This window comes from Anguilla anguilla, chromosome 17 (genome assembly GCF_013347855.1).
Source record: "Anguilla anguilla isolate fAngAng1 chromosome 17, fAngAng1.pri, whole genome shotgun sequence".
In the NCBI taxonomy this organism is placed as follows: domain Eukaryota; kingdom Metazoa; phylum Chordata; class Actinopteri; order Anguilliformes; family Anguillidae; genus Anguilla; species Anguilla anguilla.
The window spans coordinates 2,147,394-2,168,550 of record NC_049217.1 but is presented as its reverse complement, the minus strand read 5'-3'; the positions used below and the strand labels follow the sequence as shown (position 1 = coordinate 2,168,550).

Sequence of the window (21,157 nt, the reverse complement as noted above, 5' to 3'; positions counted from 1 at the left end):
AGAAAGAGACAGTTTGATTGGTTCAAAACACAAGTCTTTCCGAATCCCTGGTTTTAGAATGCAGACTTATAAACAGGGTATGGTGCTGGATTTCTCTTACGGCTGCTCTTTCTATGTTTACTACCAATTAAGCATGACCGTTCTGATGCTTCGAAAAAAAGTTTGTCATCGCTGCTTTAAGATTGGTTGTCATATATGTGTGATATATACATATATATTTGAGGAATCCAGCACTTTAAGGTATAGCCTAGCATTCAATGTATCTCACTCTCCGCTCACTGCTGTGAGGAAGAGATTTTGTGTTTTGAGTAAAAAGTCTGTTTGTAAATATTTGGCCCATAAAATTTTCTATTCACTTTGAGTTCTTGCTGACTTATCACCTGTAGCAGGAATCTCGCAGTGAGGATCTATACATTCCTGTGAAAGCAGTTTGAGTGCACGCAGGGTCCTTTAGGGTCTATCACAGGGACTACTGAAAACATGCCTGCAGCTGCAGCTCCTGTGCTGACGTGTGCTGGGATTTCTGCTGTGTCATGCAGTTCAGTGGAATGGGTGAATCTGAGGCCGCTGCATTAGCTGCAGGCCTGAGATAACCTGGTACAGCAGTCTGCTCAGACTCACACTAGCGCCCAGCGCACAGCTGCTGCCCCTCTGTCTGCACTGGAGGGCAGAGATAACCTGGTACAGCACTCTGCTCAGACTCACACTAGTGCCCAGCGCACAGCTGCTGCCCCTCTGTCTGCACTGGAGGGCAGAGATAACCTGGTACAGCACTCTGCTCAGACACACACTAGCGCCCAGTGCACAGCTGCTGCCCCTCTGTCTGCACTGGAGGGCAGAGATAACCTGGTACAGCACTCTGCTCAGACACACACTAGCGCCCAGTGCACAGCTGCTGCCCCTCTGCCTGCACTGGAGGACAGAGATAACCTGGTACAGCACTCTGCTCAGACACACACTAGCGCCCAGTGCACAGCTGCTGCCCCTCTGTCTGCACTGGAGGGCAGAGATAACCTGGTACAGCACTCTGCTCAGACTCACACTAGCGCCCAGTGCACAGCTGCTGCCCCTCTGTCTGCTCAAATGAGGGTTCAGGTGGGACTTCCCAAGAAAGGCTGTCTTACAGCGCCCTCTTCTGGTGGATATTACCTCCCCCTGTTTCAGGCTCTTCCCACCATTCGCCCAGCAGTTTGTTGGTTATAGTATTGAAGTATACTGTAAAACATTTTGGGCCCAGAACCCCCTTAATGATTCCCCAACATACCCTGCTGCCCAACCCTGTTCCTGGAGATACGCTGTCCTCCTGTAGGTCCCCCCCAACAAAGCACACCTCATTCAACATCTAGAGATCTGCCATCCTGTAGGATTTCCCTGCAACCCTAACAAGGCACACCTCATTCAACAGCTAGAGATCTACCGTCCTGTAGGTTTTCACTAGCCATCATCAGATGTGCCTCAAATTAATTTAAATGCTTTAACCCATAAATAGATAAATGTCACAAAAGTTCCTGTACATGGGTAATTTTACTGGACATTTTAAAATAAACATTTTTGCCAATATTCAAAATGAAAGGATTCTCTTATTTCTGCATTATAATTTTTAAGAAAGTAAGTAAAATTGAATGTTCTCAGGCATCTGTAGGAGCATTTTATTTTTATTTAAAAAGGGGAAAGTATTGCAGATATGGGTGACTGGGTGGTGCAGTCTGTAGAATAGCTCTCTCTCTCCTTCCCTCTCTCAGAACACAATCCCCTCTTTACTCTCCTCTCTCACTCTCTCTATCAGAACACAATCCCCTTTTTACGCTCCTCTTTCTCTCTCTCTCTCTCTCAGAACACAAGCACCTGCTGAAGAACGCACAGTTGGAGCTGAAGAAGAGCAAGCGGAAAGATTACTACAAGATCCTGGGGGTGGAGAAAACCGCCACGGAGGACGAGATTAAGAAGGCGTACCGGAAACGCGCCCTCATGCACCACCCAGGTACTGCCCGCACCCGCGCCCGAGCTCGCCAATGGCGACCAGCCGTCCACCTGCGATCGACCCGCTGTCAACCGCTGAACATTTAGCCCCAGTGTGTCCGCATACACTCCAAGCCCTCCAGTCTTTCAGAACATCCACGTTCGGAAAGCACTGTGCACTTTGTGCTCTGCTGTGTCAGATAGGGGTGAAATACCTACTCATTCGGTTGCCCCAGCCTGAGGGACCTGTGGGCACATCTGAGGCTAAAGGTGCACCTTTGGTTGCTAACTTATAAACCGCCAGGCTGACTCATTGTTTATCTCCAGTATGTTCTACTTTATTCTCTCTGATTAAGCTCTGCCATTATTCTGTCTGTTAATGCTAACGCCATTCATGTGAAAGTAATCCACTCTGCTAGTAGCTATACTACAGAATAACAGCTCAGTTCTTTCACTACAGGTGGGCTGTGAGCAGATTTTCTCAGCGGCTAGAATGAACAAGGCGGTATTAGTTTTTCTCAAAAAGGAAATCCTAGTTGCTAGGATTATAGGGTGGCATCTTTGTGAAAAGACTTTTTGTACCAATAATCCCACTTTCAGCACTGTCTACTAAAGTAGTTATTTCTAACATGCCCCCCTTCATAAAGAACAAAGTCGTTGAAAGAGAATTGGCCAGGTTCTGAAAATTTGCCAGCTCATGGGCTGCAAAGTAGTGCGGTGAAGCATGTCTTTTAGACTGTAGACGTAACTTTTCATTGTCTACATGGGGAAAGTTCATACATGGTGTTTGCATCAAGTGACTGCTTGCGCTGCTTCGAGCATTGGGTTATTGGCCACCAAAGGTTTGCTTGCCTGCACAAAACCCAGCCTCAGGGAGCAGATAATGGCGGAGATATGCAAGAAGCAAGGCTTGGTGTGGAGAAAGGGAATGAGGAGGGCGCTATGGAGGCGGATAATGGCAGAAACGGACAGGCAGCAGGGGCTGGGTCAGCAGGAGTGAGTAAGGAGTTGGGTGGAACAGAGTTGGAGGAACAGGTGGAACGGGGAGCAGTGGACGAAGATGACGGCGTCATGTCGGATTCTTCCTCAGTATCTGAGATGGGAAATATTGAGAAGAGGATTAGGGAGGTCAAGGATGAATTGGTAGGTCAGAATCAGGTGGGGTTGAATAATGAGCTGCAGGAATTGCGGAGAGATCCGGGCTCCTTTTTGCACGAGAAAACAAAGTGGGTGCTTGTAAGGGCTAGATTTTTCCCGTTGAATTACATGGATGCTCCTCGTTCTTTTTTCTTTAATTTGGAGAGACAGGAGGGGCAGAAGAAACAAATGCATTGTCTCTGTCTTCCGAATGGGTGTTTGACATCAGATCCTAGGGAGATGAGAGAGGCTGCAGTGGACTTTTACTCACAGCTATATGCAGCAGAAGCTAGTGAGGTCAGGTTGATGGAGGATCTCCATCAGGGCCTCCACACATTGACAGAGATGATGAAAGAAGAGCTGGATTCACCAATCGCAGTGCAGGAACTCACTGTTGCTATGCAGCAGATGACAGCAGGTCGTGCCCCAGGTATAGATGGATTGCCTGTGGACTTTTCTGAGAGTTTGTGGAGGCTCAGGAGGGGACTTCTGTGATGCTGCTGGAGTACATGGTGGTGGGAGAACCTCCAGCCAGCTGTCGCCAGGCAGTCCTCACGCTTCTACCGAAAAAAGGGGACTTGTGTTCATTGAACAACTGGTGGCTGGTGGCACTTCTTTGTACGGACTATAAGATCTTGTCCAAGGCCCTCGCTAACCGGCTGAGGACCCACTTAGCGTCACTGGTGCATAAGGACCAATCGTATTGTGTTCCAGACCGCTACATGATGGACAATTTACAAGTTGTCGGCATGCACAGATGACGTAACTGTGTTGGTGAGGGATAGGGAGGATGTACAGGCGTAGGAGGGTAGCCTCAAAATTTATGAGGCCACCTTCACAGCAAAGGTTAACTGGGGGAAGAGCGAGGCATTGGTATGTGGGAGGATCCCTACCTCAGCTGCCAGGTGGTTTACCATGGGACCAGACCGGGGCTGAAGTATCTGGGAACAGGAGCTTTTATGGCCAGGAATTGGGAGGGGATCACAGATCAGCTGGTGGGGATACTGCAGAAACGGAAATGGCTGCTGTTGCGGGTGTCTTACTGGGGGAGAGTGCAGATTATTAATAACCTGGTGGCATCCTCCCTGTGGCATCGACTAATGGTACTGAACCCCCCTGGCGGACTGCTGGTGGAAATCCAGCGAAAGCTGGTGGACTTTTTTTGGTCATTTGGTCATCACTGGCTGCGGGCACCAATTCTGTTCCTTCCTGTACAGGAGGGCAGGGGCTGATTGACCTGGAGAGCAGAGTGGCGGCCTTTACGCTGCAAACGGCTCAGAGGCTCCTCTATCGGCAGGAGACATGCTGGAGGGAGCAGGCGTACTGCTGAGAAGAGCAGGTGGCATGGGGCTGGATCTACAGCTGTTTTTAATGAAACCGAACGGCCTGAACACTACAGGGCTCACAGAGTTCTGTGTGGCGGTACTGAATGTATGGCAGTCGCTGAGGCACTCTCGTGAGGATGGTCTGGAGAATGGACTGTGGGTGTGGGAGGAGCCCATCCTACACAACCCTGTGATTCAGGCAGAGCCTTTGGGGTCAGTTGCCGTGCAGCGGCAGTTTGTGGCAGCAGGGGGGTGTAGTTTGGTTACAGCCCAGAGACTGGCGGATTGCAAACGGGTGCTCTCTATTAGGGTCTTGGAGAGGATTCTGAGAGATGTACAGCAGGCTGTGCCTGGGCTGGAGATGGGAACAACTAATCAGGCACTGGAAGGGCAGTAGAGGTGTGGCAGGAGGGGGAGGGGAAGCTTTTATCCCTCACTTCTCCATGTTTGGGGAAGTTTCAGGAGGTGAAGGTGAGAGACCTGTATGTGGGCTGTGTTAAGGTCAGGCACAGGAGGGGTCTAGAGGATAAGAGGGAGCACCAGTGGTAGGATGAGCTGGGTGACTAGACGATGGCAGGACACAGGCGGAAGGTGCTATATAAGGGGTGCTCCCATCTGTAAGAGGACTGGAGTCCTGCAGTGGAGGATACTACATGGAGCTGTGGCCACTAAGGTGTGGTTGGCTCATGTTTATCCTGGGTGGGGATAGGATGCCCATTTTGTGCACAGCAGGACACAATATCACACCTGTTTGTGTAATTTGTAAGGTTGACTCATGTTTTGTTTACTGAGAACTGTGTGTTTGCAGCTGGGGGTGTGTTTTTTGTGGGGGGGGGGGGGGGGGGGGGATTTATCTGTAGACCGAGGTACAGGTTCCAGCAGTGCTATGCTGCAGTACTGGTGAATGTTTTATATGGGCAGGCAAAACTTGCATCATGGGTCACACGCAGGAACATACTGCGTGTGGTGGTGGTGGGTGTCTGCGTGCCTCAGAGTAGAATTTGAGTATTTTAAAATGATGCATGATGTGCCAACATTTAAAAGAATGTGGGGTATTGAGGGAGCTGTTTGTGTAGGAAATGAAGAGGAGATGGAGATATGTTTAGTTTAACTGTGGTGGTTGGGCAATGTATTGGTTTTCTTTTTGTGTTGGATTTGTTTTTTGTTTTTTGGGTTGGTTGGGGTGGGTTGTGGCTTTATAAGTAGGGAGCTGGGATAGGTTTTAAGGTAGTTATGGAAAATTCAGTGTTTCAATAAAGGAACATCAAATGTCTCTGTCTCTCTCTTGTGCCTTCTCTCTCTCTCTCTCATGTCAGTAAGTGATGTTAGGTCTGTGTGTGTTTGTCTGTCTGTCTACCTGTATATTGTGTGCATGAGTGAGTATGTGTCTGCTTGTACGCATGTATGCTGTGTTTCTTAAAACGTGTTTGAAAATGGTTTGTCCCCATCTTGTAACGCTAATTCTTCATGTTGTGATTTTTTTCAGATTTTCCATCGGTCCCAAAATTGATTCGTATTTATTGACTCCTCAATTTCTGCCAGTTGCTTATGAGTGTAATTTGGGGAATGTTCAATGTAATGAGTTCTTAAGATGAATTTGTGTTTTGTTCCCTGAGATCTGGATCTTTTTTGGAATGTCATAATTTTAGTTTTGTTAAGGTTTACTGCCAGGGCCCAGGTCTGCCAGTACTGTTCTAGCAGATCTAGATTTTTCTGTAATCCATGTTCACTGGGGGAAAGGGGAACCAGGTCATCTGCGTAGACCAGGCACTTGATCTCTGAGTTGTGTAGAGTGAGACCAGGCACTTCAGCTTTTTCTAGTATGTTTGCCAGTTCATTAATATAAATATTGAAAAGAGTTGGGCTAAGGCTGCAGCCCTGTCTCACTCCACGCTCCCGAGAGAAGAAATTTGTTCTTTTGTTGCCAATTTTTATGCCGCATTTGTTCCCTGTATACATTGATTTTATGAGACCACTGGTTTTACCCTCTGCACTACTTTCAATATTTTTGTAGAATAACCCTTGATGCCAGATATAATCAAACGCTTTTCTAAAATCAATAAAGCAAGCAAATATTTGTTCTTTGTTTTTGGTTACGTATTTCTCAATTAGGTTGTGTAGGGCAGTGTTTCTCAACCCTGGTCCTGGGGACCCACTGCCCTGCATGTTTTAGATGTCTCCCTGCTCCAACACACCTGATTCAAATGAATTGGTCATCATCAAGCTCTGCAGAAGCCTGATAAAGACCCATTCATTTGAATCAGGTGTGTTGGAGCAGGGAAACATCTAAAACATGCAGGGCAGTGGGTCCCCAGGACCAGGGTTGCGAAACACTGGTGTAGGGTGTAAATATGATTGGTTGCATGGTGATTTAGTAAAAGTCCAATCTGACTGGTACTCAAGACATTGTGTTTAGTAAGGAAGGTGAAAAGTCTTGAATTTATGATACTACATAGAACCTTCCCCAGATTACTGTTCACGCAGATGCCTCAGTAATTGTTTGGTTCAACTTTATCTCTATTTTTTAATATTGGTGTTATAAGCCTATGGTTTCAGATGTCAAGGAAATTAACTACACTCATAACCAAATTAAATAATTTTAGGATGGGCAGTTGAAAGTTTGTGCTTGTGCATTTTAACATCTAATTTAAAATACCATCAGGTCCAGATGCTTTTTTAGGTTTAAATTTTTTTATTTTATCTTTAAGATCTTGTTCAGTAATTGAGCAGTCTAATGGATTTTGATTATCTTTAATAGCCAATTAAAGTTCCTGTAATTTTTTATTTATGTTTTTTCTCAGGATTTTCTCCTAATTCTACTTTCTTAAAAAGTGTTTGTCCAGATATCCCCATCTTGTATCGCTAATTCTTCTTGTTGTGATTTTTTTCAGATTTTCCATCGGTCCCAAAATTGATTTGTATTTATTGACTCCTCAATTTCTGCCATTTGTTTATGAGTGTATTGTGCTTTTTTGTTTCTGAGTGTACGTTTATATTGCATTAGTACTTCACAGTAAAGAAGGCGTATATGTGAGTTATTTGGGTCTCTATGTTTTTGATTTGACAATGTTCTAAGTTCTTTTTGGATGTTTTGACAGTCTTGGTCAAACCAGCTGTCCTCTTTTTTGAGTTGAGGTTTCAGTTGATTTTTAATTTTTAGTTGTGATTTTTCTACTGTTTTTTCAAAGATAATATTTACATGTTTTACTGCCAGATTGACTCCTTCTGTAACTGTGAACATATGGGCTGTCTGGAAAGGTGTCTAAAAGTGTTCGAATTTCTTGAACTCTTATTACTTTCTGAAATTCCTCTGTACAGTTTAGAGCCCATCTGTATGATTGTATTATATTTAACAGCTTACTGGGCTTTGGAGTGTAGTACTGTTCATTTCTGACCTTTTCAAAATCACAATAATTTGACTGAGGTCAGACAGAGGGGTTAGAGGCTTAACAGTGAATGCTCTAAGGGAGAAAGGGTCTAAATCTGTTGTCATATTATCTCTCTCTCTCTCTCTACCCCCCCTCTGTCTCTCTCTCTCTCCTCCCTCGCTCTCTCTCTCTCTCTCTCTCTCTCTCTCTCTCCCCCTGACCGACTCTCTCTCTCTCTCTCTCTCTCTCTCTCTCTCTCTCTCTCTCTTTCCTCCCTCAGACCGTCACAGTGCAGCCAGCGTGGACGTGCAGAAGGAGGAGGAGAAGAAATTTAAGGAGGTGGGCGAGGCCTTCACTGTGCTCTCCGACCCCAAGAAGAGATCCCGATATGACAGTGGTCAGGACCTGGAGGAGGACGGCATGAACATGGGAGGTCAGGCCGCTGATTCCTCAGCTCTATTCCTAACACAGAACAGATCGGGACAGGATGAGCACTGATCCTGGATCAGCTCGATCCCTAACGCAGAACAGCTAGGGGCAGGATGAGCCCTGATCCTGGATCAGCTCGATCCCTAACACAGAACAGTTAGGGGCAGGATGAGCACTGATCCTGAATCAGCTCGATCCCTAACACAGAACAGCTAGGGGCAGGATGAGCACTGATCCTGGATCAGCTCGATCCCTAACGCAGAACAGGTAGGGGCAGAATGAGCACTGATCCTGGATCAGCTCAATCCCTAACACAGAACAGCTAGGGTCAGGATGAGCACTGATCCTGGATCAGCTTGATCCCTATCACAGAACAGCTAGGGGCAGGATGAGCACTGATCCTGGATCAGCTCTATCCCTAACGCAGAACAGCTAGGGGCAGGATGAGCACTGATCCTGGATGAGCTCAAGCTCTTTGTGCAGAAGGGCAGAAGGCAGGACTGGGCTTGCGTGTCTCTGTTTCTCAGCACGCTGCTCTTTGTGCCAAAGCGCATGAGGCAAGCAGAGTTTGAGAATGCTGTTATCCCATATTCACCCCATCATATTCCCCTGTGAGCAGAGAGACTGTGAGGTTACCTGTGCTGCCGTTTCGACACACCTGGCTTTGCTGAGATGCTGCCAGATAGCTCCTGGCTCCTCTCTGACTCTCTCTGCTGCCCAGACTTGTCCTGAATTAAGGCAGAATTCATGCTGTCTGCTAACGGGGAGAGTGTGTTTACATTCTTATGAAATGTTGTTTGTGTGGCTGAAATAACAGCACTATTCGGGAACCGATAAGAGCATCTCTTTGGAGAAATTCAGTCCAGTTGGAGGATAGGGGCCACACTTTCCTGGTAGTTTGAGAGCGATAAAATGTGTTTGATTGTACTACCGATTATGTTAACGAACATGTCTTACATGATTGTGCGCATGTGTGTGTGTGTTTGTGTGTGTGTTCCAGATTTCGATGCCAACAACATCTTCAAGGCGTTCTTTGGAGGCCCAGGGGGCTTCAGCTTTGAGGGTGAGCCATGATATGTTCTCTGAGCGTCTTTCACTTAATTCATTCAATTTTGTCCCTGATTCCTGAATTCAAGCTGATTCAAGAGTGGATTCTCTCTCTGGACGTAGCCTGATTGGTTGCATCTCTGGAATTTATGTCACAGTAAAATCAAACATAAATCGAAAGCAGGCGTAAGCACATAACTTCTTTTTTGAGCCAGCTCTTTGAGTTGTGTGGTCTTTGTTTTTGCAGAGCGGGTATGTTCACATATTGTCCCTGCGCACACACGGATTAACCGCGCTAGGCTGTGACATCAGTCTGGTTCGCATTGGCAGTAAAAATGTTGTGTGAAACTCTGCTATTTCATAACATATTTATTGAGCACGTCTTACACCCTGGAGCACTTCATGTGGTGTTGGGCAGGTCTGTGCCAAAAGAGTGTGTGAAAAGTACATTCTTTACTAATACTTCTCTTTTGGACTGAAAGGCACTTATTTCATAGGGACTGAGATCATCAGTTGAGTTATAAGTTGATCAGTTGATCCACAGCCTAATAATTTCCTATGTTTAAACATGGTTATTTGTATTGTTCCAGTCTGTTTATTTTATACTTTCCGTTATGAAATTCTACATTTATTTGCCCTGGTTATCATAAGGGGAAACTTTTTTCTAGTTTATTGTACAAAAAGTTGATTTATAAAGATAATAATTATAAGCTTTTTTTTCATACAGAAGACAAATGACGCATTCAATGTGAAAACAATTCTCATATATTTCAGTGATAATAACCTTTGAAATATAGCAGAATGAACTTTTATGAAATTATTTTTAATGAAAATTGCAAACTAGAAATAATCCACACAGTACTATACACAGTAATATAGCCAAAAAATGGGTAAAATGATGCATTTGTGGGAACAGTGTCGTATCCGAAAGTTGAATGACCTGAGATGGGTTGATTTAGTACTGGGAATGTTTATAAGCTATTAAAATACTGAGATTAATTAATATCAGGGTTCGTACGGTCATGAAAAACCTGGAAAAGTCATTGAAATTTAAAATGCAATTTCCAGGCCCTGGAAAAGTTATGGAAAATAATATTTTTTGAAAAGTAATGGAAATATAGCTAAAGTTGCGTCAAATATAATTACTAATTAATCCAATCATAAAAATAGTATGTATAGTAATAAAACGTAAATTGGCACGTAACCTTTGCGGTATTTTGGTGGTGTGAGTCGTTAATTCGGTCTGGCTCAGTCTGTTTACAGGCACGCCCAAAAGGTACGCTTCTGCTAATGTAGCAGTTAGTAAACGTAGGCCCTACTGTGCCGGCAATATGCCAGGGAAGTTCAGCTTCAATAATATATCAGGGCTCGAAATTAACTTTTTAACTTGGTAGCACTAGTGCTCCCAACTTCAAAAAGTTAGGAGCACCCACCAAAATGTAAGGAGCACCAGCAATATATGCAATAGATTTTTTATTCATAAACGACAATATAACAGTACGGTTTACAAGTAACAGGCCTAAAATGTGTCGACTCTTCAAGCAATTGCGTGTTATGCATTCAAACGACAAAGCGCTTCTCGTCACATTAATACCGCTAATTAAATCAACCGCCAGTAAACTGCATCGGAGAAATTAGCTGTTTCAACCAGGTCGCTACACAAAACGTCCGCTTCAACTTTTCAGCTTTCGATAACGCTAATAAATTGAACATAAACTTTTGTCTTCAGGTAACATTAGTTAACGCGTTAGCTCTCTGTGTCGCGTGACAGTGGAGTGCAGCGAAAGGGAGTGATTGAAGGCTAATATTAACCTATTTAAAATCAGCATTAAAGGTAAGAATGTCAAGCTCACGATTGGTTAGAAGGGTCACCGTCAGCTCACAAGGCACATACTGAGTGTACTAACTAGCGAATGTACAGAGAAAGAGACGTTCGACTGGAAAAAGAAAAAAAAAAAAAAGGTCGCACCAGAACAATTATTTGCACTCGCACAAATGCTCCCAATTATATTTCGAGGTCGCACAGATTAAATTTCGGGAGCATATGCGCAGCGCATCGCAATTTCGAGCCCTGTTTGAGACATTGACAAAAATGTTAAACTATTCGAATTAAAATATGAGAGAATGTATCTAAGTGTGTCTGTCTGGTGTTTATTTGTTTTAGAGAGGCACCATATGTTTCAGATGCAGACCTAAGTTTAATTAGTGTTACAATAAATAATTTTAAATCGTCCCGCTGAGATAAAGTCATTTGTTTTGGTCATGGAAATTCAGTTAAAGGTTGTGGAGAAGTCATGGAAAAGTCATTGAAAATCATTGGTGAAAAAGTGTATGAACCCTGTAATATTAAACTAGCCAACTAAATGGCTAGTTAGCTACCCCCCACGAGCCACGGGTGCATCGTGGAATGGCTCCCAGTTTTTGGAACCACGAAGACCTCTACCCCACACCTATATGGAACCGTCAGGACGTTTCACTGATGGGACACTCTGCTTGTGTTTCCACTGCCATAGTGTTTCCACCTTTACTGCTGTTAAATATACTAAAAACACAAAGACCATAATGAATATAACCTATACTTTACAACATGGGCAAATATACAGTTTTTGCCACTTTACAGTATGCTAATATATGTTTAAAAAATAACCAGATGTGATCTTTTATTATATTTTAAATATACTGCAGTATATTCCATTTTCATAAGTGCATTCCCTGTACCTCTTTAACTTTGTCAGTTTTAGTTATTGACTGCTTTCCATCCATCGCTGGTTAATGATATTAAAGCGCTAAGTTTTGTGTTTTTGTTTGTTTGTCTGGTATCTGTATGCAGCGTCCGGACCTGGGAACTTCTTTTTTCAGTTTGGATAAGGCGGACGATGCGGGTACGCAGGACTCCTCCCCTCCCCCCCCCCCCCCCCCCCCCCCCCCCCCCCCCCTATTAGTAATACCCAGCCTCCCTTTCTCTCAATCCGCCACCGCCGTTCCGCTCAGAACCGAAGAGCAGCAGCCTACCCTCCACACCGCCCTGGGAACACGAAGGGGGAGAGGCGCCCTGCTTCTGTCTGCGATGCCGCTTCACACCTGGGCCTGCGGCTCTGAACAGAACTGCCACGGAACCTCATTTGAATACGTTTCCACGGGGACCGGGCCTTGAGATTCGAGCCCTTGAAACAAACTGGAAAGCACGCCTCCCTCCTCCCTGAGGAAGGAGAACGGTGAACATGTGAAAGCTCGTAGCGCTGTAAATACATTGAAAGTTACCCCGTTCATTTCAGCTTCACAAGCAGCATGGCGGATTGGAAATGCACACGCTGCCTGGAGCTCTAAGGGAAAGGTTGTTTTTGCTGTAGCTGTCAGTAACGCACTGGTGTGTGAGAAGGTGGGGTGGCAGGGTCTGAAATTAAAATTAAACTCAAGACAAATACGTTTCCTTGCTATATTGGCAGAATTATTCTCAAAGCATGCAGTGTCCTGTGTGGTGTTTGGTAGAGGTCGGCATCCGGACCCCAGCCCAACACGGCCCGACGGTGTGCGAGGATTGGACCGGGTATCAGGCCTATTTTCAGCTCTGTGACGCGAGGTCAGATCAGGTGTGGGACCAGTTCCAACGCTGGTGTTCGCAAATAGTACCATAGCAACACTTCTGCCAGCTGTTAACGAGCGCGCAAAGCTTCCGGTGTTTGTGCTGTGCAGTAATGTTCAACTACCAAATTAAAACAGCCGTATTTGACAGCACAGATTAATTTAACTAGCGTAATAATTAGCAGAAGGAAAAACAGCGCAAAAGCTAGCTGGATAGCCTGTTCTGTTCTATACGAACATTCAAATATAAATTTTTCTATTTTACACACATACTTTATGCAAACACATACTGAGAGAAAGAGGACATTGCTCTTGTGCTGCTTGTTGAGGTGCAAGTGACAATAATGACACATTTAACAGAAGGAAAAAATGTGTTTGAAAAATAAGTGTGCAAGCTTAAATATGGCTGTTTTAATTTTCTAGTTGAGCATAATGGTTACTCTACAAAAACTCGAAACTGCGCTTTTGTTGTGAACAGCTGGTGGAAGTGTTACTCCCCCATGTTCCTTAACTAGCAGCTTTCCTGCTGGAAACACTGCATTATTTTATATTGTTTAATGTGGTGTTTCTGGCTTGTTATTTCAGCAGTCAGGCACTGTCGGGTTCAGGCTTATAATGTGGCTCGAGCTTGTGGGGCTGGTTGGGGTTGGTCCGTAAAGACACTGGGCTCAAGCGGGCTCAGGCCTCAGCTCCAGCCTGATTCAGGCCGCTAGGGCCGCTCTGCTCCATATTCTCACTCCGTGCATCTCTTCCTCGCGTCCTTTCCTCGCTCCTTAGCTCCACCCAACGGAGGATGTGAGTTAGAGATGCAAGGATGAGACAGGGCAGATGTGGAAAGGTGGATCATTTATACGTCGCACATTCCCCAAAGGCTGCACTTGTGTTTCCTCGCTGAAGCATCCCCCAGGGGCCTCCTCGCTCCTCCAGGGAGTATTTAACAGAATGGAATGTCCTTAAAGATGGCAGACCTCAGTCGATTTCCGGGTCAAGTCAGGACCGAGAGGACGAGGACGGTTGGAAAGAGCCCCTGGTGTTGCACACTGGCGTGTGAGGAGCGAGAATCCGCATTAAAGCAGTGTGCGAGAGGCCTGCCTCCTATCCCACCGCCAACTCCCTCCATCCCACTGCCTTCCATCTCACCGCCAACTCCCTCCTATCCCACCGCCAACTCCCTCCATCCCACTGCCTTCCATCCCACCGCCAACTCCCTCCATCGCACTGCCTTCCATCCCACCGCCAACTCCCTCCATCCCACTGCCTCCTATCCCACCGCCAACTCCCTCCATCCCACCGCCAACTCCCTCCATCCCACTGCCTCCTATCCCACCGCCAACTCCCTCCATCCCACTGTCTTCCATCCCACCGCCAACTCCCTCCATCCCACTGCCTTCCATCCCACCGCAACCTCCCTCCATCCCACTGCCTTCCATCCCACCGCCAACTCCCTCCATCCCACTGCCTTCCATCCCACTGCCAACTCCCTCCATCCCACTGCCTTCCATCTCACCGCCAACTCCCTCCATCCCACTGCCTTCCATCCCACCCCCAACTCCCTCCTATCCCACCGCCAACTCCCTCCATCCCACTGCCTTCCATCCCACCCCCAACTCCCTCCTATCCCACCGCCAACTCCCTCCATCCCACTGCCTTCCATCCCACCATCAACTCCCTCCATCGCACTGCCTTCCATCCCACCGCCAACTCCCTCCATCCCACTGCCTCCTATCCCACCGCCAACTCCCTCCATCCCACTGCCTCCTATCCCACCGCCAACTCCCTCCATCCCACTGCCTTCCATCCCACCGCCAACTCCCTCCATCCCACTGCCTTCCATCCCACCGCCAATTCCCTCCATCCCACCGCCAACTCCCTCCATCCCACTGCCTTCCATCCCACCGCCAACTCCCTCCATCCCACTGCCTTCCATCCCACCGCCAACTCCCTCCATCCCACTGCCTTCCATCCCACCCCCAACTCCCTCCATCCCACTGCCTTCCATCCCACACCCAACTCCATCCATCCCACTGCCTTCCATCCCACCCCAACTCCCTCCATCCCAACTCCTTCCATCCCACTGCCTCTATCCCACTGCCTCCTATTCCACCGCCAACTCCCTCCATCCCACTGCCTTCCATCTCACCGCCAACTCCCTCCTATCCCACCGCCAACTCCCTCCATCCCACTGCCTTTCATCCCACCGCCAACTCCCTCCATCCCACTGCCTCCTATCCCACCACCAACTCCCTCCATCCCACTGCCTTCCATCCCACCGCCAACTCCCTCCATCCCACTGCCTTCCATCCCACTGCCAACTCCCTCCATCCCACTGCCTTCCATCTCACCGCCAACTCCCTCCATCCCACTGCCTTCCATCCCACCCCCAACTCCCTCCTATCCCACCGCCAACTCCCTCCATCCCACTGCCTTCCATCCCACCCCCAACTCCCTCCTATCCCACCGCCAACTCCCTCCATCCCACTGCCTTCCATCCCACCGTCAACTCCCTCCATCGCACTGCCTTCCATCCCACCGCCAACTCCCTCCATCCCACTGCCTCCTATCCCACCGCCAACTCCCTCCATCCCACTGCCTCCTATCCCACCGCCAACTCCCTCCATCCCACTGCCTTCCATCCCACCGCCAACTCCCTCCATCCCACTGCCTTCCATCCCACCGCCAATTCCCTCCATCCCACCGCCAACTCCCTCCATCCCACTGCCTTCCATCCCACCGCCAACTCCCTCCATCCCACTGCCTTCCATCCCACCGCCAACTCCCTCCATCCCACTGCCTTCCATCCCACTCCCAACTCCCTCCATCCCACTGCCTTCCATCCCACACCCAACTCCATCCATCCCACTACCTTCCATCCCACCCCAACTCCCTCCACCCCAACTCCCTCCATCCCAACTCCTTCCATCCCACTGCCTCTATCCCACTGCCTTCCATCTCACCGCCAACTCCCTCCATCCCACTGCCTTCCATCCCACCGCCAACTCCCTCTATCTCACTGCCTTCCATCCCACCTCCAACTCCCTCCATCCCAACGCCATCCATCCCACCCCCAACTCCCTCCATCCCACTGCCAACTCCCTCCATCCCACCCCCAACTCCTTCCTTCCCAATGCATTCCATCCCACCCCAAACTCCTTCCTTCCCAATGCATTCCATCCCACCCCCAACTCCCTCCATCCAACTGCCAACTCCTTCCATCCCACCCCCAACTCCCTCCATCCCAACTCCTTCCATCCCACCCCCAACTCCCTCCATCCCACTGCCTTCCATCCCACCCCCAACTCCTTCCTTCCCAACGCATTCCATCCCACCCCCAACTCCCTCCATCCTACCACCAACGCACTCCTCACCAGAGGCAGAAAGTCCAGGACTAAGAGAATGAAATTCCTGCCATGCATTTCTTCCATCCATGAATTCTGGGGCAGACTTTCTGAACCTGGATTTTCCACCTCTGCTGCTCAGGACATTGTACACATTGCGGGAATATAAGTGTTTATTTTATTGATTTATTTCTGTTGTGTTTATATATTTGTGTTTATATATTTTATACATACATATTTATTGTAAAATCACGCCATAATAGCCTCATCCAGGAAATGTGGGTCCTCATCCAGATTCTTTTTTTTTTTTTAATGGCTGGAAAGCATCCCCATTTTGAACGCCCTCGAAAAGGAGAAAATAAAGTGTGGATGCAGTGTCATTACGGACCTGCTACTATGGAAAAAAGAACCTGTTCCATTTGTCGTCCCCCCCTCCAAAAAAAAACAAGAAGTCTGAAGTGTCTCTGGTCTCTTATTGGGGTTTCTTGTCTTGTGTTGTCGGTTGGGCTTTGAGGTGGTTTCTTTGTCATGAGTTTAATTCTGCACATTACCCCCACTTCCTCCTGCATTTCTGCTGGTGCACATTACCCCCACTTCCTCCTGCATTTCTGCTGGGCTCGGCTCCTGCTGCGAGCCACAATCTGAACATCCTGGGCATCTGCAGGGGAGTCTTGGGCTACACAGGGGTTCCTAAGAGAGCTTCTGTAGGGTTCCTAAGAGAACTGCTCCAGGGTTCCTAAGAGAACTGCTGTGACACAGTCACGGTAATATTAAGAATTATGCCCTGTCTAAAACTTCCAGTAGACACCCAAACAGCTCATGTTGATGGCCCAGACTCCTGTAGAAATTGTTCAAAAATGTATATTGTATTGATTAATTGGCTCATCATTCATTTTAAAAACAGGGTTTGTTGGACGGTGTTCACTTTTTTAGTGGCTTCTTATATAACCATTTTCAGCCACATAAACTGTCACTTTGTACTTCTGCGTAATTGATGTGAAATAGTAATAAATTGCAGCAACAATCCAATATGCTGTCTTGATTGTTGGAACGTGAGTTGGGATTGTCAAAAGAGTCCCAAGAGTCCCCGGTCAAGCTTCCGCTTCATCTTGTTTGGCCTGAGCCCCTCTGACTGCTAATCTGACATTGTGACTGCTCTGACCCAGGCGGGGGAGAGGGGAGGCCATTTTAATGTCCTGTCACCACCTAGTGCTGTACTTTACATGCGGGAACACATCAGGTGGACTGTACTGGCCTTACAGGATTCCTCTTGTGGTGAGGACAGAATGCAACAGTATGTGAACACAAACCCTGTACTGAGCTGATGTACCTTTAATCAAATAACTTTTGTAACGAATTATGAATATATTCAAGAAGTAATATAACAGATGCTCCGAAGTCTCGTTTTGGTGTTTTGGTTATGCAGATTAAAGATTCATCTTTTCGCTGAGGATTTTTGTTTTATTCTCTCACAACTGGAACATGAGCATATGCTCACATGCTACGAAGTCTTTCAAAAATGAAATTTCATACAAAATCAAAATTTCAGGATCTGGTCTGCTTGTGAGGATTTGTGTAAGTGTTGCCATAAAAGGCATATGTGCATGGAAGTGCGCTGCTTATTATCCCTCATGTATTGAGAAATACCCACTGCTTGCTCGGGTAAATCATCCAGGCTGTTATAAATACCTACTGCTTGCTCAGGTAAATCATCCAGGCTGTTATAAATACCCACTGCTTGGTAATTAAGGGTCTGTGGGATCCATGGAATGACGAGACCTGAAATAAGCAGTAGTCATGCACAGTAATGAAAAGGAAATCTAGTACTGTTGAACTTCCACTTCCTCATACTCCCCCACCAGAAGCTTTTGTCCATGCCTGAGTTGGCAAGGCCTTGGTTAAATGTATACAGAGCAGTCCGTTAGTACTTATCACACAGTTCTTGTTGTTTGGCTCTTCACTCCAACATGCTGGATTTGAAGTGAAGCAATGAATGTGAGGGTAAAGTGAAGACTGACTGCTTTAATTAGATTTATTTATTTATTCTATATTATTTATTTATATCCTTACTGGATGAGCCGTGTAGGAATTACAGCCCTTTTTATGCACTGTTCCCCCGTTTCAGGATGTCGATGGTAATTGTACAAATTAACAATCTGAAAAGAATTTGTCATATTTAGTACTTGGTTGCAAGTCCTTTGCATTCGATGTCTGCCTGAAGTCTGTGACCCGTAGACAGCACCAGACGGTGGCATCTTCCCTAGTGATGCTCTGCCCGCTGCTTGCCTTTGCAAACCCCTGACATGGGGGTACACAGATGCCGTCCCGTTTAAACCGTGGCTCCTGGGAGGATTGCCCTGTTCCTCTGTTGTCCTGCTTGAAGAGGGATACCCCAGACATTTGGTGATTGGTCAGTTTAAAGTGAAGTCCTGCTAAATGGTTCAATATGAGTTTGATGTAAAATGCCATTTTCCTGTTAAACCAAAAGGGCAAACTGAGGCCTACTAGTCACAAAGAGTAAGTGTGACAAGTAAACAAGTTGTTTGAAGTATGAAGTATTTTTGTCAGGGGAAATGAGTTCTCTTAAACTGTCTGCTGAACATTTTTACTTGGCAACCTTGATTCACCAATGCTGCCAAAATTCTGATTCTCATCTATTGTACACAACCTGGCCTGAAACAAAGACACAGCAGTCACTATGTGAACAGTAAAGCCTCTTGTTGAAATAAAAAACATTGCGTCACAGTACAAGACGTGTCAGAAGCCTGGTTGAGTTTTAAAACAGCTCTGACAGCTGGAACAAAAATATAAACTGCAAGCGTCTCTAGGCAGGTGGGAACTTGTTCTAAAGAGCCATTATTTTATGAGTCACCATTTTCTGTCAAATTTAACTGTAGAACTCACTGCCATGATGCCACATGCCAAAAGCTTCAGTAGTCTCTGTAGTAGTCATGCTGAATATACAAGGAGTAAGGTTTGAAATGCATTAAAACCACAAAGGACCCCATGGTTCATTCAGCTCTCTCTCTCTCTCTCTCTCTCTCTCTCATTTTTTATTTCAGGTAGCAATGTATCTAAACTAGATTCTAAAGTCAAAATAACTATAATCTAGTTTAGACAAAAAATCTAGAAGTTAGATCGTTAATTTCTCATATTTAATCATTAGAAGTGAAAATGTTTAATTCATAGGAAGCTCTTCATATATGAGTAAGTGTATCTGGATACCCCTTGGTCTGGGGCTTTTTTATGGTTTGAGCTAGGGTGAAAGGCCAATCTTGATGCTACAGCATACAATCACATTCTAGATGATTCTGTGCTTCCTCAACAGTTTGGGGAAGGCCCTTCCAATTTGTGCATGATAATGCCCCTGGGCACACAGCGAGGTCCATATAGAAATGGTTTTGTCGAGAATGACATGGAAGAACTTGCCAGCACAGAGCCCTGACCTCAACTCTAACCAACACCATTGGGATCAATTGGAAAGCCAACTGCAAGCCAGGCCTAATCGCCCAATCAGTGCCCGACCTCACTAATGCTTTTCTGGCTGAATGGAAACAAATCCCTGCAGCAATGCTCCAACATCTAGTATAAAGCCTTTCCAGAAGAGTGGAGGTTGTTATAGCAGCAAAGGGTGAACCAACTCCATGTTAATGCCTGTAATTTTGGATGAGATGTTAGATATCCCAGTCCTTGCTCCACATCCAATTGAATTGAATTGATTCCCAAAACCAACACCTCCCTCAGTCTTGCACCATTTCAATTCGCTGCTGCCTGTGACTGGAATGCTCTGCAAAAAACCCTAAAACTGGATAAATTTATTACCATTTCTGCCTTCAAACATTTTCAACTCAGACATTTTCACTGATTCCTGCAACTGTTTTTCTGCCATGTAATATCCCCAGTTTTTTTTTTCTTCTCCCCCATATCTCATTTGTTGACTGTTGTTTGCTTGCCTGTGTTTTCATGTGCCTGTGTTTAGTATGTTATTATTGATGTATTTTGTGCTTTTAGCATGCTTTTATCTTCTAGCCCACCTCCCCTTCCCTTAAGTGGCTTTTGTCGCTTGTCAGGCCGCCATTGTAAATAAGAATTTGTTCTTAATGACTTGCCTGGTGAAATAAAGGTGAAATAAAATAAAAATTAAATAAAATGTCAGGTGTCCACATACATTTGGCCATGTTGTGTATTAACATTTATAGGGTCCTTATTATTTTAGTGATATGCAGACAACTGTTACAAGTATGGTTGATGCTTGCTACACCAGGTATCAGCATGATGTTCATTAAAGCAATGAATACTGCAATACAATCAATCAACTAATTAAGGGGAATAAAATCAGGAAGTTTGTTAAGAAAGTGAATTTGCAATGATTACAATTCCATTTTAACAAAAGTAATAAACCGAAATTAAAATTATGAATTAAAAAGTGCCCATAATGTTCTATAGACTATGATAACAAATTGAAATTCAATAGAGTTCACCTAAACCCCAGGAGCCAAACCTTGATGCTTAGTTTGAACTGAATTGAGGGAATCTGAGTAGGAGGTGATTGAAATTTAAAAAATGTGTGTGAGAAATTTTGAGTGGGAATTGATACGGAGTTTAATACAAGGAGTTTAGGAAAAAAATCCCTGAAATGGATAGATAAAATGGTGAACATGGATGGTTTGTTCTTGTCAGTATGTTTTTGCCTTCTTGATGTCCACACCGTCAGCAGCAGAAGGGGCAGCCAGCTGCTGCACGCGCATATGGTTACAGTTCCTAAAGTATGCAGTTAGACAATGATAGAGAGGAACACACATCAACAAAGAAAACAATGGAGACGAAGAGTCATCATGATCAGGGGTCATCAACGTGTCAGGTACACGGACAAACGTGTCCGTGGCAAGACTTGTCTGTGTCCGTGGCAACAAAAAAAAACAAAAATTGATTGGGAAAAAAAGTTTATTTTTTTAAGCCCAGACACCTGAGGCTG

At 45.9% G+C, this 21,157-nt stretch overlaps 1 protein-coding gene across 1 annotated transcript in view; it reads left to right on the top strand.

Annotated features, from left to right (window-relative positions):
- The window catches only part of LOC118217311 (dnaJ homolog subfamily C member 7-like), a 34,153-nt gene extending 21,466 nt beyond the window's left edge, over positions 1-12,687 (top strand). The window contains exons 11-14 of the mRNA XM_035399210.1: positions 1,835-1,981; positions 8,070-8,222; positions 9,219-9,281; positions 12,096-12,687. Coding sequence (XP_035255101.1) covers positions 1,835-1,981; positions 8,070-8,222; positions 9,219-9,281; positions 12,096-12,133 — 401 coding nt within the window. The 3' untranslated portion in view covers positions 12,134-12,687. The remainder of the gene's footprint in view (positions 1-1,834; positions 1,982-8,069; positions 8,223-9,218; positions 9,282-12,095) is intronic.
- The last annotated feature ends 8,470 nt before the right edge of the window (positions 12,688-21,157 follow it).